The sequence below is a fragment of the Chaetodon auriga genome, chromosome 2 (genome assembly GCF_051107435.1).
Source record: "Chaetodon auriga isolate fChaAug3 chromosome 2, fChaAug3.hap1, whole genome shotgun sequence".
NCBI classification, from domain to species: Eukaryota; Metazoa; Chordata; class Actinopteri; order Chaetodontiformes; family Chaetodontidae; genus Chaetodon; species Chaetodon auriga.
Genome location: NC_135075.1, coordinates 12721894 through 12736635, shown reverse-complemented (window position 1 = coordinate 12736635; position 14742 = coordinate 12721894). Strand labels below are relative to the sequence as shown.

At 41.4% G+C, this 14742-nt stretch overlaps 1 protein-coding gene across 4 annotated transcripts in view; it reads right to left on the bottom strand.

Annotated features, from left to right (window-relative positions):
• The window catches only part of cpne5b (copine Vb), a 117182-nt gene that overhangs the window by 32065 nt on the left and 70375 nt on the right, over positions 1-14742 (bottom strand). For all 4 annotated transcript variants that reach the window (XM_076755022.1, XM_076754993.1, XM_076755011.1 and 1 more), the window contains one exon: positions 10476-10539. In XM_076755022.1, coding sequence (XP_076611137.1) covers positions 10476-10539 — 64 coding nt within the window. The remainder of the gene's footprint in view (positions 1-10475; positions 10540-14742) is intronic.

The window sequence follows — 14742 nt, the reverse complement described above, 5'->3', positions numbered from 1 at the left end:
TCACATTGCAGCCATCATGAGTCACCACATAACTGCTGGAGATGAGCACAATTACTCTCAGTACGAATAGTAGAACACAATGTCCTGTCCAGTACTTCCTCACACACTAGCACACAAGTGCAGACAGTGTATGCTCACACACCCCATACAAATACCCACAAATGTAACACAGCTGCTGGAAAAAAGGAAAGAAAGTCTCTGAGAACTATTTCATGACTCACATTACATAAAGTCAATTATCTGGAAAAACGCTCGTCACTAATTCATATGAGGATGTGAATGTAGACATATGACTGCCATCGTTTTAGTCTGTGTAGTGTGAATGTTACATGTTACATGCTACGTCGTACATTCATGTTACATGAATGTTACATGCTGCTTACATGCACTCACTCATGAACTATTGGCAGTCAGCCTCCCATACATTTTAGCTTTATCTATAAACACAGCCTGTGTGTGTGTGTGTGTGTGTGTGTGTGTGTGTGTGTGTGTGCGTGTGCGTGTGTTTGTGTTCAAGTATGCAGGCATTGTAATCCCTAACCATAGCACCGTATCCACCCACCAGCTCTCCTGCTAACATTAGTGCCAGCTGCTTCCCAAGTCTAATTCCAGCATGAGTAATGGCCATCAAGCTAACTTCTTTCTGACACCTGTCACAGTATCTAGGAAGCATCAGATGCTTCAAGTCTGTTTTATCCTCAGAGAAACAGCAAACACAAAACACTTTTTTTGCCTAGGGCGTTGTTTTTTTTTTAATATGTGTTGAGGACTGCTTTGCTCCTTATTTAAGCCAAATAACATGACGGTGCACTTAATGTTGATCTCAATCAAGAGCCACATCCTGAACTTCTGGGTGTTATGTATGTTGGAATATATGTTTTAGATATGAATTATATCCATAATTTTGCTGCAGCAGAATTGCAAGATCAGTCCATCATATTGTGAAAAATATTTTGATGTAATTACCTCTAAATCAACGTTGGCACATGATTAGTTTATTCACAGAATTGGTGTTATTCATCATGTTTAGTCCCCACTACATTCTGGATGAAATGTATGTACTAGATAGGAGCATGTTTCTTCAGTGTATGGCTTATGTACTGTAAAATTACAAAGCTAATTAATTATAAAGAGAAATAAACTCTTAGTTGGCCAGTTAACTTTAATTCAGTTCAGCATCTGCTGCACATAGTTCAGGTCACCTACACCGAATATGGTGCAAGTGCATTCCACCAATTTAGCGACAACACTTGAGGCAATTTCATGAAGCTCCCTCTGGAGCCAAAAAGGGCTTTATACAAGCCTTTTCAGTATTTTCATCATCACTATAGTGGCTCCTGTTGTTGTTTCTCTGCTTTTCCAAAAGTCCCCTCTACATGACCAGATGATGATAAAATGGTAAATGAGATTTGTAGAATTTTGGAGATGCAATTTTTATACATGACTAGAATTTCATTTCTGTATCAGGTTGGCAACAATTAATCGGTAAACAAAATTCTGTGGTCATGTATTTATATGAAGAATTAACTGTGTCTGAAGGTGACCGAAGTCTATTGTGGATTCAAAAGCTGAACTAACAAAAGCCATAGAAACAAATGTAGCTTAAATAAGTCAGAGACCAGCAGCAGATGCTGGGAGATTAATTCTCAAAGCAAACCAACCCTTACTCTTTCTCTGTAGTGCACTCTCTCACCCCAATAAATAAGCCTGATTGTGCATTTTCTCCACCAGCTGTTTATCATGAAATGTTGCACTTTTACCAACCCCAAGAATAAATCAGTTGACTGCTGTTGAAGCTTGGACTACTTGTTTACCATTGCTTTTCCCTCCCTGTTCTTGGCTCCTCTTGTGTGGTGGCAGTGCAGGGAAGGAGCCTGACTTATCTCTGGCATATGGGCTGTAGCTAATCTCTGAAACACAGTGGGTTCATTATAGCATGTTCAGATGCTATAACAGTAGATTGTCAGAGCCTGAGGCCTTACACTGGGCAGCCATGGTGCCACTAATGATAGCTTAATAGCTTTTTAATGTTGCAGCTTGCACCTTGTGTCTGGCTGCGTGCCGAGCGGCAAATCAGAAAAAGAATGTGTGTGAGGTTGCAAGTGTGAGAGTGTTTCTGTGCACATGTGCCAATGCCCATTTTAATTCCTGTATGCATCTTGAAACAGTGTCCTCTCTGTGTGTTTATCGCACACAGCCAGGCAACGTGCGGCACACACTTCCCTCTCACACACTCATGAACACATCCACTCACACATCCACTCCACTCCAGCAGCGAGGGGAACTTTATCTGTATTCCTACCCTCACCCTGAGGACACACACACACCGCATGTCTGCCATTTCACACAACCCGAAGACTCTCTCTCACTCTGTTTCATTCTCTTAAAAACACTCCTTCAACCCTCCCGGGGACCGTTGGCTCCCATGCTGCGTACTGATTGACACACAAGCAGCTGAACGCTTATGTCATCCGACCATGAGAAAGCAGAAATATTTGCTATAGAAACAGATTTCATTTCATCTCGCTTTCTGTCGTCTGTCCCTGGATGCTGGATGTGTGTGTTTTCTAGTTCAACAAGTACTTAACTTCACCAAGTATAGACAGTGACACTCTAGTCTCTCTATACACATGAAAGCAGTGTTCAAGTTTACAATTTGGGCTGCACTGGATAGCAGCGCACATAAAACTCTGAAGGCACATTACAAACAATGCTTGTCCCAGCACTTCATCAAAGTGACTGAAGAAGCAGCCGTGAGCTCCAGTTTTCTTCTCAACAGACTGAGATCGGCTGAAGGGAAAGACACATGCCTTCATTCAGTCTATTTTTACCAGTTTCCATGATCTACATGGTCCAAGTTCATTAGTTACAGTATGGACTTTATGTCACAACAGTAACCGCTAACTGAGCTGCTAATTCAAAGGTATGGATGCTGATAAATGTTAAATCACTAGCTGAAACTTGGCAAGAATGCAGCTCTCTGGGCTCTCTGGGATTTACTGTAGACACCTACTACATCAAAGGCGAGCTCACTGGCAGCATGTACAGTAAGTTTGTGCCTCAGCTGTGTGGCCCTGAAGCAGCATTGTGGAGTCTCCTGTTCAAACTAAATTGAGCTCAACTTGTGATGTTACACCCACCCACATTAATCATTTCATGTTGACTGAAGCGCGTTAAGTCTTCCTTGAAAAAAGGCTTTTTTTGCGGCTCGAGAACAGAACACATAATATGGAGTATAATATCAACATGATGGAAATAAGACAATAAATTAAACTGCAATTTCGTCAGGAAAACCCATTTCTAAAAGCATTACCATTTCCATCTGTGTTTAAAAACAAAATAACCTTTAATAAATTAATTAAAGTCATATCTCTTGTGATTGGACCAGCACGAAGCCGATGCAGACGAGGCTCAGACAGTCAGTCCACGTTTATTTCTGACTCAGATATTTTCTTCCGACTGCATTTCCACTCGTTATTGTGTCCTAGAGAGAAGGAGACACATTCTGTTTCTGTGATTTAGGAGCTGATAGCAAATTCTCTGGTGTGACGTTAATGTGTGAACTCAGCAGCGACAACACACAACACCCTCTCCAGCAGCTAACATCACCATGACAACAACGTCAACCGTAGGGAAATGGGCTACATTAAAAGCACATTCATCTGGGACGGGATCGCTGTGAATGATCTCCAGCTACGCTCTAGATTCAACATCATTAATAACTGATTTATCAATAGAAAATGGATTAAAACTCACCAACATTACACTTTATAATGTACTGTAGCCTATTCTTATTATGAGGTGTGGCAGGGGTCCTCATGGACACTGTGGGCACTGGACTAACAGAAATAATGATCAAATCTATTTTGGCCTAATTAGGCGACAATTGTGTCATATTTTCACATCTTTACAAAATGAATGCTATTTGTTCTGTTGAACAATGGTCTCTCTCAGGATGTACTGGGCCTCTTCCACGTGTGAGCAATGTTCGATCCACGCATTTTCTGAATTCATTAATAGTCTGTGGGCCGGATGTGGGCCACTTGACGATCATTAAGTTATGTGCTAGGTCAGGACTTTGAGAGGCCTTGGTCTAAAGGCTCAATTACTGCTGCTTCTTACACCCAGCTGGATCAAAATAGACTAAAGTAGCCAATCAACCACTACTGTCATCCCGTCAGCCTCATGCATATCAAACCCAATTAACTGTAAACACAAGGTTTCACTGCTTTGCTCCTCAGGAATTAAAAAGGCTTCCACTGGCTCGCTGATCAGATTGCGCAAGTAATCGCAGGTTTCAGTTTTCAAACAGGCAGAGTTTGGCAACGTTGCTGTTCTGAGTCAGCGAATGGAAGGACACACCAGGAAAACTCTGCAAAGCTAATAGGCACATAAAAGCATTTATGGTGATGGAATGTGTTGGGGATATTAAATATGCATCTGCTTCTGTCTCATTAAGGTTCTGTGGCACGAACACACACTCTTGCAAAGGTCTGTGATCAACAGCCATTTGCTAATATGGAGAGAATCAGAGTATCAATATTTAAAGAGAGGGGCCAGGCTGGATAGAGACACATTCACACCCTCGGCAGAGTAATGAAGGAGTGTTTGTGACAGGAGAGATGAGCAGTGTGTAGGTGTATGTGTGTGTGTGTGTGTGTGTGTTATAGTTACACTAATAATGGGAGGAGAGACAGGGAGAGGATGTAGTAAAAGCATAGTGTCAGGGCCAAACCAGTACATTTACATTAGAATCACATCGGCATGAATTAGTGTGAGCCAGTGGGTTTCTCCTGAGGTTAAATGCGGAAAAAAGGTAAATGAGAAAGGTAGAAAGGAGAGGGTGGAGGGATAGTGACTCAATTAACTGCCAAAGTGATGAGGCTGGGAGGAGAAAAAGGGGGGAGTAAAGGATAGGGAAGGTGAACATAACGTGATAAGCAATGACAAATGACTCCCTGCTGTTTGTGAGCAGTTCTCTGTGTTTTCACAGTGCACACACACACCAGGACAGTCTCAGAGTTATGATGGCTAACATACAGCACATGATCCTCAGTGATTCACTGCATTGTTTTACACGTGCCAATTGGCAATTCCTTTCGTGGATTAGCTCCATTTTTTTCCTTCTTCATTTAAAAGCCACAGGATAAGAAATCTGTGATTTATGTTGTCTCCTTGGTTTGTAGCATTTTATAAGGATTGCCAAACAGAGTATGTGAGTGGAATGGAGTGGCAACAATTTCTGCTCCCTGCTCAAAGCGTCTCCTAATTGCTCCTCTCCAAGCTGCTCCAGGTTTTCTATTTTCTACATTTGATATTTTCTCTTACCGACTTGTTCTCTGCTCACGCAAAGAGAAAACCTGTTCCAGTTTGCACTGCACCAAACGTGGTGAGAGCCGCCCTTCACCCTTTATTGCACAATGTGACGCGAAATTTAGAGGCATCAAAGAAGACAGCAAAGTGAATGGAAGAGCAGGAAGTGAGGCAAACAGACGTGGATGTTTCATGTGAAGTGAGGCAACGGTTCTGCTCAAACTTGGTGCATGTCCTGATGATATAAATGCACAAAAAAGAAGAGGATGTGGAAGAAAGAAGGGCAAAAAAAGAACAAAACTGGAGCTCCTCTCATGCACAGACTCACCACACTGTCACAGCAAACAGCTGGAATATCAGTCATCTCCATTGGCTCTTAGTGGCCAAAAGACACAGACTGCGAAACAGTCAAATGCTTAAATTGGTGCAGAAAAGGCAAACTGAAACTCCTCCTGGGGTTGTATCAGCGTGTTCGTGTGATGGCGCTTTATCTCGAAGGGAGAGGGAACACAGAGAAACGCTCCAAGCTAAATCATGCTGCTCTGCTCCCACTCTGCACTGCTCATATATCCTGTTACAAATGTGTTAGACAAAAATAAAAAAGAATTCCTACATGGAGCAGAGTTAGATTGCTTTGCAGGAGACATTTGAGATGCTGTTGGTCCTATAGAATTCAGTAATACAGTTTACAGCAAATACTGTAGTGTGGGCAGGAGCAGGCAGTCAATATTGTCATGAAATTTCATATGTGAAATTTTGAAATGCTGCTATCGTTCGACTGATGGTAAGCATCCACCTGAGGCTCCAGCATCCAGATCTGCTGCTATGCAGAAACAACACTTTCTATCAGAGGAAATACACGTTTCCACGGTGCAAGTTGAAGCTTTGTTCCTTTTCTTGTTAAAAGGCATTTCAAAAGATTTACCTTTACTTCACATCTTTAAAAGTAGCTTAATGCCAGTTGAGTGGTTGCACTGTAGTCTTTCTTTAAATTAAAAAAATCCACTGAGAGTGCATGAGCCTTATTTTCCCCCACCACTGCCACCTGCACAAATTGGTTGCTTCAGGTGTGTCAATAGAGTTTGCAAGTGGGAGTTAATCAAATTTATGTAACCCAATATTTTTATAGTGACAATGTTTAGATAGCTGCAAAAAACTTTTAATAACCAGCACATGGAGTTGGAGAAATGTTTCAATATGCTTAAGTTGATTACGTTTACCGCTCCTCTCATAAACTGGATCACATGGGAGAACAATGTTTTCCTAATTGCCAGTTTTGTTCCTCAGTCTCCAACAGTACTTTGTCCACATGGTTTAGTTGTATAAAAGCCAAACCGTTATGGGATGTTTTCTCCTACCTTTCATTTTGCTGCTGAATTTGTGACAAATTTCGGTATTACACTGAGAAATACCTCAAACCAAGTCAGTAACTGCCTCAGGTAGAGTGCAGGGTCGTGCAACATGGGACATTTGCTAGAATATTTATTCGGGTTGTCTGCAGGCTTCGCAGGTAATGTTACATCCTGTATAAGAGAAAGCAGAGAAGTACTGCATTCAGACTATTACAACAATCATGTCTTCTCTGTCAATCAGTGCTGATGTACTGATTAAATAATCAACACCTTTTCTCCTCAACTTCTCTAGTTTAATCATTTATAGTTCGATGTTAAAGACGTTTTTGGGAAATATGCTCAATCACTTTCTTCCCGTGAGTCACTGCTGATACAAGCCAAGAAATGCTTTACACACATTTCATTCTGTGTATGAATGAAACAATATAACAAGATACAACATATTAATTATTGCGTTTTAAAGGTGCTGATAGGCAGATTTTGTTACTTCTGGCTTCAGGGTCAGGCTAGCTGTTCCCCCCTGATTCCAGTCTTTATGCTAAGCTAAGGTAATGAGATACTGGCTCTAAAATGGCAGACTATTACTTTTTTTTTGCCATAGCTACAGAGCTGACACTTCTGTAGCAGCACCATAGGCTACGGCTTAACTTAAATGTCATCAAAAATCAAAAATGTAATCACAAATCTGTCTTATAGCAGCTATGGAGATTGGTCATCTTGGGCTGCTTAAGTTTTCTCCATTGAGTTCCCAGTGCCAGCGGAGATTGTGAAGACCACATTAAGCAAGCTGAAAGAGGGATTAGTGATCTTCTGCTCAGGCAAATTTAATTATTTGATGGTATCTGTTGTCAAACATTTTGCTACTGTATGACCTTAGTTTATTAGCTTTAGTTGCTCTTCTTTTCATCATTATCCTAATGATGTTCAACTGCTGAAGTGAGAGAGATTTTTAAAAGGTGCCAAAGCAAAGTTTATCTCTCCAAACTTCTTTGTACTTTGTAGTTTTATAATAATGTCTCAAGGATAAATCTGCCAACTCAAGTCAATAAAAGCTAAAGGCCCCAGAGCCAAAATAATTGCAGCATTTGAGCTACAGCGAAGTTCTTAATAGACGACTCTGTTGACTTGTATATCTCTCAGTTCCCAAGATAAGTTTGTTCCTTTGGGGCGTGCATGAGAGCAAAGTAAAGAGTGTTGTCATCTAACGTTTCTAATATATTCAATACTGCTATACAAAAGTTTTCAACACGATCCTTGAAGAATTTAAAAAGCACAGGCTGTTTGATGGTAAGTCTCCTTTCAAACTGGCAGCAAACACAAACTCACAGCACTCACTTTCTGCACTGTCTGCATCACACTGAAGGTTCACTCATGAGGTTTAATCATGATCATGAACAAACGTATCACATCTTCCTACTGCAGGGTATGTCAGGAAAACCCCCACAAAGACAATCACATGCCACACAGTCACTTCTCTTGAGGCAACATCGAGGATGGAAAGTGACAAATCATGTCAGTTCATGATGCTAAATGCATGTTAACCTCCTCAACACAATCAAACCCAACAGAAGGTCCATCATTAGAAACTCATGCTATGCCTTAATAAGATAACTGTATATTTACTGATACTGCATAAATTACGTTTGGTAGTATGGCTCCGTTCTCAGACCTCCCTGTCCGTCCAGATGCTTAGATTAAAAAGCCTGAAGCACCTCTCATGCAGGCACATGGAAGAGCAGAGAGAGCAGCACCACAGACCCCATAGGGAACAAAACAGAGCTGCCATCACTGACAACAAAAATTACATTCGTTAAGTCAGACACAGCATAAGCTATGCTTGCAGAGGGAGCAGCGAGGGTAAGCAGGCTAGACCAGCTTCTATAGGGCGCCCTGTCTGAGATATGCCAATAGAATGCGAAGCAGAGAATGAGCCAAACTGTAAGCACGTGAGGGCTGGTTTGAGATCAGCTGAGCCATCAGCCAATGAAGATAGATTGTGTACTGAGCTTGGTTTGGATATAAATCCTTCGTTTCATTTTAGAGCAGCAAAAGTTGAAGCCTCTCAGGGCAGTGGCAACAAGCTGCAAACATAACATGTACCTTTGAAGTTAATATGGAGAACTTGTTAGCCAACACTTTCCTATTTACATCCACTAGAGATCTCCACCAGAGCTTTCCCACTGAAAACATCATCTGTGAACACTATGAGAGCAGTGCAAACAAAGTGAGCCTAGTTGTGCCGGTAGATGCACTAAAGTGAAGAGCTGAAGCTGAAGTGCAGAGTTGGGTGATAAGAGTTGGGTGATAATTACCTGTGGGTTCATCACCATAAACAACCCCTTTCACACTTGAGTAGTCATGTGATCCATTGTTAACATTAAAAAAAAAACAAAAAACAAAAACGATTATAGCAGCCTTAAGTGACAACAACAGTCCACCTTGTTTTGTATTCCAGGCTGTGTAGGTGACGCCAAATTCAACAAAGCATCTGGCAGCCTTCCATGTAAATGTGTGTTTGTATGTAAATAAGTATCAGGACGGGTTGTGAACAAGTATGTGTAAGAGAAAGTATGATCATGCTGATCAGCGTATGAATGTGTATGCTTGTGTGTGTGTGTGTGTGTGTGTGTGTGTGTGTGTGTGTGTGTCCCATAGGCTAAAGGAACAAGGTCAGGCAGAGCTGCGTTTTAATTAACCAGTGCTCGGTCTCACACTATCATCAGCCATGCTGTTCTAATAGCAAAGAGCTGCTGCACGCTGGGTGTGAAATAATCCTCTATTGATTTACTTCACTGTCTTTGTATCAGTTTCTCTCTCTGTCTCCTTCTTCTGCACACACACAAACACACACACACACACACACAAACACACACACACACACACACACACACACACACACACACGCAGACATGTTAGGTTTCAATCACTTATGGGGACATCACATAGACTTACATTCATTTCCTGGATGCCTACTCTAACAATAACCACAAGCACTACTTGCCTTACCCTAACCTTAACCCAAGTCTTCACCCTAAAATGTGATGATTTACATTATGGGAACCTGCATTTTGTCCCCACAAGTAAGGCAAGTCTCCACAGTGTGTCTGTGTAAACAGATTTATGTCCCCACAACATGAGTAATACATGGACACACACACACAAATCTCTGTTCCTCTCCATCTTATCACTGCTCGTTTGCTCTTTCATTTTTATTGTGCCATTATTTCTTTCTCCTTTATTCTCTCTCTCTCTCTCTCTCTCTCTCTCTCTCTCTCTCTCTCTGTCTCTCTCTCCCTCTCTCTCTCTCTCTCTCTGAGCCGTTTGCTCTGTTGCACTCTCTTGCTTTTCAATATCCTCCTCTAATCTGCGTGCTGGGAGCCCAGTGAAGCATCCACAGCTTTACAGCACAGTGTTGGTTGAGGGGGCAGTCAGCGCTCACCCCATCATGTTCCTGGGCCATTTCATTAGACCGGGGGACACTCTGCAGAGTGAGAGTAGCTGCCCTGGCTGTTATTTTCTCATAGGGGTTTGTGTGTTTTTAGCAGCACACTGTCAGGTGAATGGACAGTTTTTAAAGGATAGATGGATTGAAAACTGGCTTTTTCAGCTCTTTGATTGCTGTGGGCATCTTACTCAAAGTGGACTAAACAAAGTCAACAGGAAGTTTCGTTTGTCTGCATCTGTGACCCCTCTGAGCTTCCGTACTGCTCAATCCACTGTATGTGTGAAGTCTGTTTAAGCAGGCTCTGCTGACAGATGTTTACCTGTTAATGTGTGTTTTGGCAGGGGAGATTATTATGGCTTACTCACTCGGCAGTTGCTCAACTCCTCTGCAGACAAGATGATGGTTCCACATTTCTTCCCTAGGATCCCTCTGTGGAGCAAAGAGACAAAACAATAAGAGCTTCACAGGAATGAAGGGAAACATATCTTCTATTTGTCCATCATTGGTGGTCACAAGAGATCAATAAAGGCCACTGCATGAATAAAATGTCAATTTTCCAACTGTGAATTAGTCCTCCTGACTATACTCAACAGCAAAGAAATTGATTTTGTGTAGGTCATACCTGACACCTCCAGCTTCTAGTTTGATTTAAATTTTTTTCTGATGGTAAGACGATACGAAGCAACTAATCTAATTTCTGTTATTACTTTTTGGAAATCTTGCATTTCCTGCAAGAGCCAGTAAAGCTTGAATACTTGTGAAATCACGTCAAGATAAGCATTACTGTACTATTGCACAACTTAAAGTACCTATTTGTACACACACTGTACACTTTAATGGGTTTTTCCTTTCTTTATTCTGCTGCTATCGTTGTATTACATGTGCCTGGCTTAAGGGCGAAATAACAGTGCCGGTTCGAACCTTCAGATAGCTGTGTTGGTAATTATTATCATCTAATTCAGACTGGGGTTATGTGCTTATTCACATCTGTCACACCTCAAAGAAGATTTTAGAATTGGAAAGACCATCAAAAGCTCAACCCTCTTGTCTCGCTTATTACACTTGATTCAGACAGCACAGAGGGGGAATGGATAACTCCTTTGAAGTCTACACAACTTTTTTTTTTTTTTTTTTTGGCATTTCGTAGCTGGCTCCTTTGTCTTTCCCCCTTACTTTCCCACTCAACTATCCTTTTGTTTGGAGTACACCAGGAAATATATTTGTCTGTATGTCTCAGTAATGTCTCTATGTACTGCCTGTGTGTGTGTGTGTGTGTGTGTGTGTGTGTATCTGTGTTAAGATATTTGAAGTGCTGTCAAATACGACTAAATCTGTTCTGTCCTTTAGTCCGCTCAAGGTGACAGATGGAATTGAAATGTAATGCCCTTGAAATTGAATTTATATATGAGAACATGAGAAGTTGTAAGTGGAAAATATGTAAAAAAGGGGTCATGTGCTTCCTCTCGCATTTTGTTCTCAGGATAGTTCACCATGTCATTAGAGGTGGTGGAGGGGGGAAAAAGTCCAACTCTCTCAGGTCTCAAACTGCCAACTGCTTACTGTCAAGCAAGCAAGCTAGTTAGCTTGGTTGACAGTGGGACTATAAGTTCACACAATTTGTACCATTGACTCCTGTCTCATAACTGTCAGCAAACCAGTCCTCTGTTCTGGAGTAGTTTGTTCTTCAGTGGAGGAGGGTTAAGGCGGTTTGTGGAATACAGTAAGTTATGATCGCTTCCTCCATTTTGGATTAGGGTTAGGGTTCTCCTTTCCTTCAAAGATCCTGGCTGTCGAGACAGCTTCCTGAATCTGCTCAATGTGAAAAATGTAAGTGGATCTGCTTCATCCCTCCATGTAAATCTAGTACTATGGCAATTCCTTTAGTTAATGACCTCTACCGGCTCCACAGTCCTTCACATCTCGTCATCAAAATGGATCGAGGATCCCACCAAACTTTGAGCTTTTTCCCTCCTTTTCTGGCCTTTTCAGCACAAATGTCACTGCTTATAAACAGTGAAATCTGCTGGCTGGCGTTCATGTTTGTTTTATATATATATACTGTGTATATATAATGGAAGTTTAGTTACAATAATGACTCATATAGTGAACAGAGCCAAAATAAACTGATACATGGATGAGAATTTGCTGGCTTGTCCAGGCTAAGAGCTGGCCCACAGTTCTGTGATCTGGATGGAAGCTGCATTTCTCTTCCTGAATCTGAGGACTGACAATCAGTTCTCTGAAACTACGTACATTTAGTCAAGTACTGTCCTTAAATACAATTTTGAGGTACTTGTACTTTGCACTTTTCATACGACATCCTTGAATTTGCCATGAAATTGACTGCCTGTTCTTACTCCAAACCTTGTCTCTCTGTGAAGCCGTGAGGAAAAATCTGGGAATCAAATTAGATTCTGCATTGAAGTTGGATAAACCAGAACTTCAGAGAACCAAGATTAGAGTCACCAGTTCAGTATCTGACTAAATGTGAAATATGGACACAACCTCCCTTCTGATCCTGAGTTGAATAATGGCCAGGAAAGTGTTTTTGCAGAACACTGAGAAGCTGACCTTTCACCTTTTGGATATAGCATGTCTTCATCATTCTATTCTATGAGAAATTTTTGTGTCATTTTGTTATAATTAGAGTATAAATTCTTGGTTTATGGCCAAAAACGTGTTACTGAGGTCACAGTGACATTGACCTTTGACCTTTGACTACCAAAATTTAATCAGTTCATCCTTGAGTCCAAGTGAATATTTGTGCCAAACCTGAAGTAATTCCTTCAAAGTGATCCTGAGATATTGCATTTATGAGAATGGGATGGATGGAGGAACGGACAGCTGGCACAGAGGCAAAACAAAAAAAATCAGGCAAGTCCAGCTTCAGTCAACAAAACAAATGTGTGTGTCCAACTTGGAGAAAGTCATCATCACCGTGATCTTCATCCACCTTTATTACTGCAACTCTTAAAATGCTCTGGTGACACTTAAACCTTTTAATTCTGTCTCCAGCTTGTTCAGAGTGCTGTGCCAAGGCTTTTAACATTATCAAGAAAGAAAGACCATATTACTCCAGCTCCTCTCTCCTCCCTCCACTGGCTCCCTCTTAGCTATAGAACTGAGTTGAAAAGCTTGGTTCCTGTCTTCAAAGCACTGAATAGTCTTTCCTCTGCTTATATAAGTGAACTCCTGCAACCAACACAGAGGGTCCAGGTCTTAGTGTTTTGGTGACAGGATCTTCTCAGCACTCAGTGTGCCTGTTGCTGCTGATGTTTGGTCGTGTACATTGTGAACTTGTGATTTTATGCTGTTATTATTCTCTTTTTTGGAAAACATTTTGATCCACTGTGTTGTTTAAACATTGAATTGAATTATAAATTGTATCCAGACAAAATCCATCCATTTGGTCAATATGAGACCTGTATAAAAATATGCTCCACTTAAAGCCTCTAAGAACATCGACAAACCATTCCTCACGTTTCCCCAGAAAATATTTCACCTTTCATTTATCGGCCTATGTAGCATAGGCCATTATCTGTCTCACGTGGGGACTGTGAAGTTTATTGTGGTCATTCTGCATGTGTGTTAATTGCCTCATTCATCAGCTGTGTGTCACAGAAAGGGGAATGTGTCTTCTTGGTGATTAGAAAGTGTTCTATGTAGAGCGGCACTGTGGTGGTGCATGGGCTTCCTTTCACAGTCCAAAGAAGTTCAGTGAACAGAGACTCTGAACACTTAATCTACGGCTAGTTTCAGACCAAACGCACAGGAGGAAATAGCTGTGTATGTGTGTGTGTGTGTGTGTGTGTGTGTGTGTGTATACATAAGACACGGCATCATTTACACGATATGAATGTCCAAATACTTGGACTGTAAAACTTGCTGTCACTATCTGTAATCCAGGCAGCTGTTTTGTTTTTGTTTTTTTTGTCCTAAACACTTTTGGCAAAAAAAAAAAAAAAAAAAAAAAGTAAATAAAAAAGTGCAAGTTCTAAAATGTGAAGACTTAGAGTTAAGATTTGCATGACACTTACAGTGATAGTGGTATTTCTAGCTGCAATTTGTCTGTCAATTTTCACAGAAGATTGACCGACTTGACTTGACGGCCTGAGGTTTTGCACACAACATCGTGAGGTCAAAAGACTGGGTAAAGTGCTCTCCAGCTGTGTGTATAAGTGCTTTCTGCTCTTTGTGCAGAGGTGAGTGTGTTCTAAGGGGAAGATGGAGGCCTTTGATCCACGCAGTAAAAGCTCCCATCGATCTTCAGGTGGGGAAACCCACATGCATGGGCGAATGATGCAGGGAACTGTGAGTGTTCACCTAAAATCTTACACGCTCGCAGACATTTGGCACCTTATCGGCCACTGCCTCAAAACTACAAGTCCAGAAGACAGATGACTCCATAACTACATCCTGCTTCCTTCACCTTCTTCAACCGAATCAATTCCCTCTCGGGTCTTCCCAGAAATAGACAGACAAAAGAGTTGGGTTACACAAGTAAATCTGTGCTGTGCTGACAAGTTTTGGCTACACACTTGCTGCACAGCATAGCAGCTACGGCTGCAATGACCAACCTGATGTACAGCCACAGGAACAAGCTTTGAACCATAACCCTGTTTTTTCTGTATG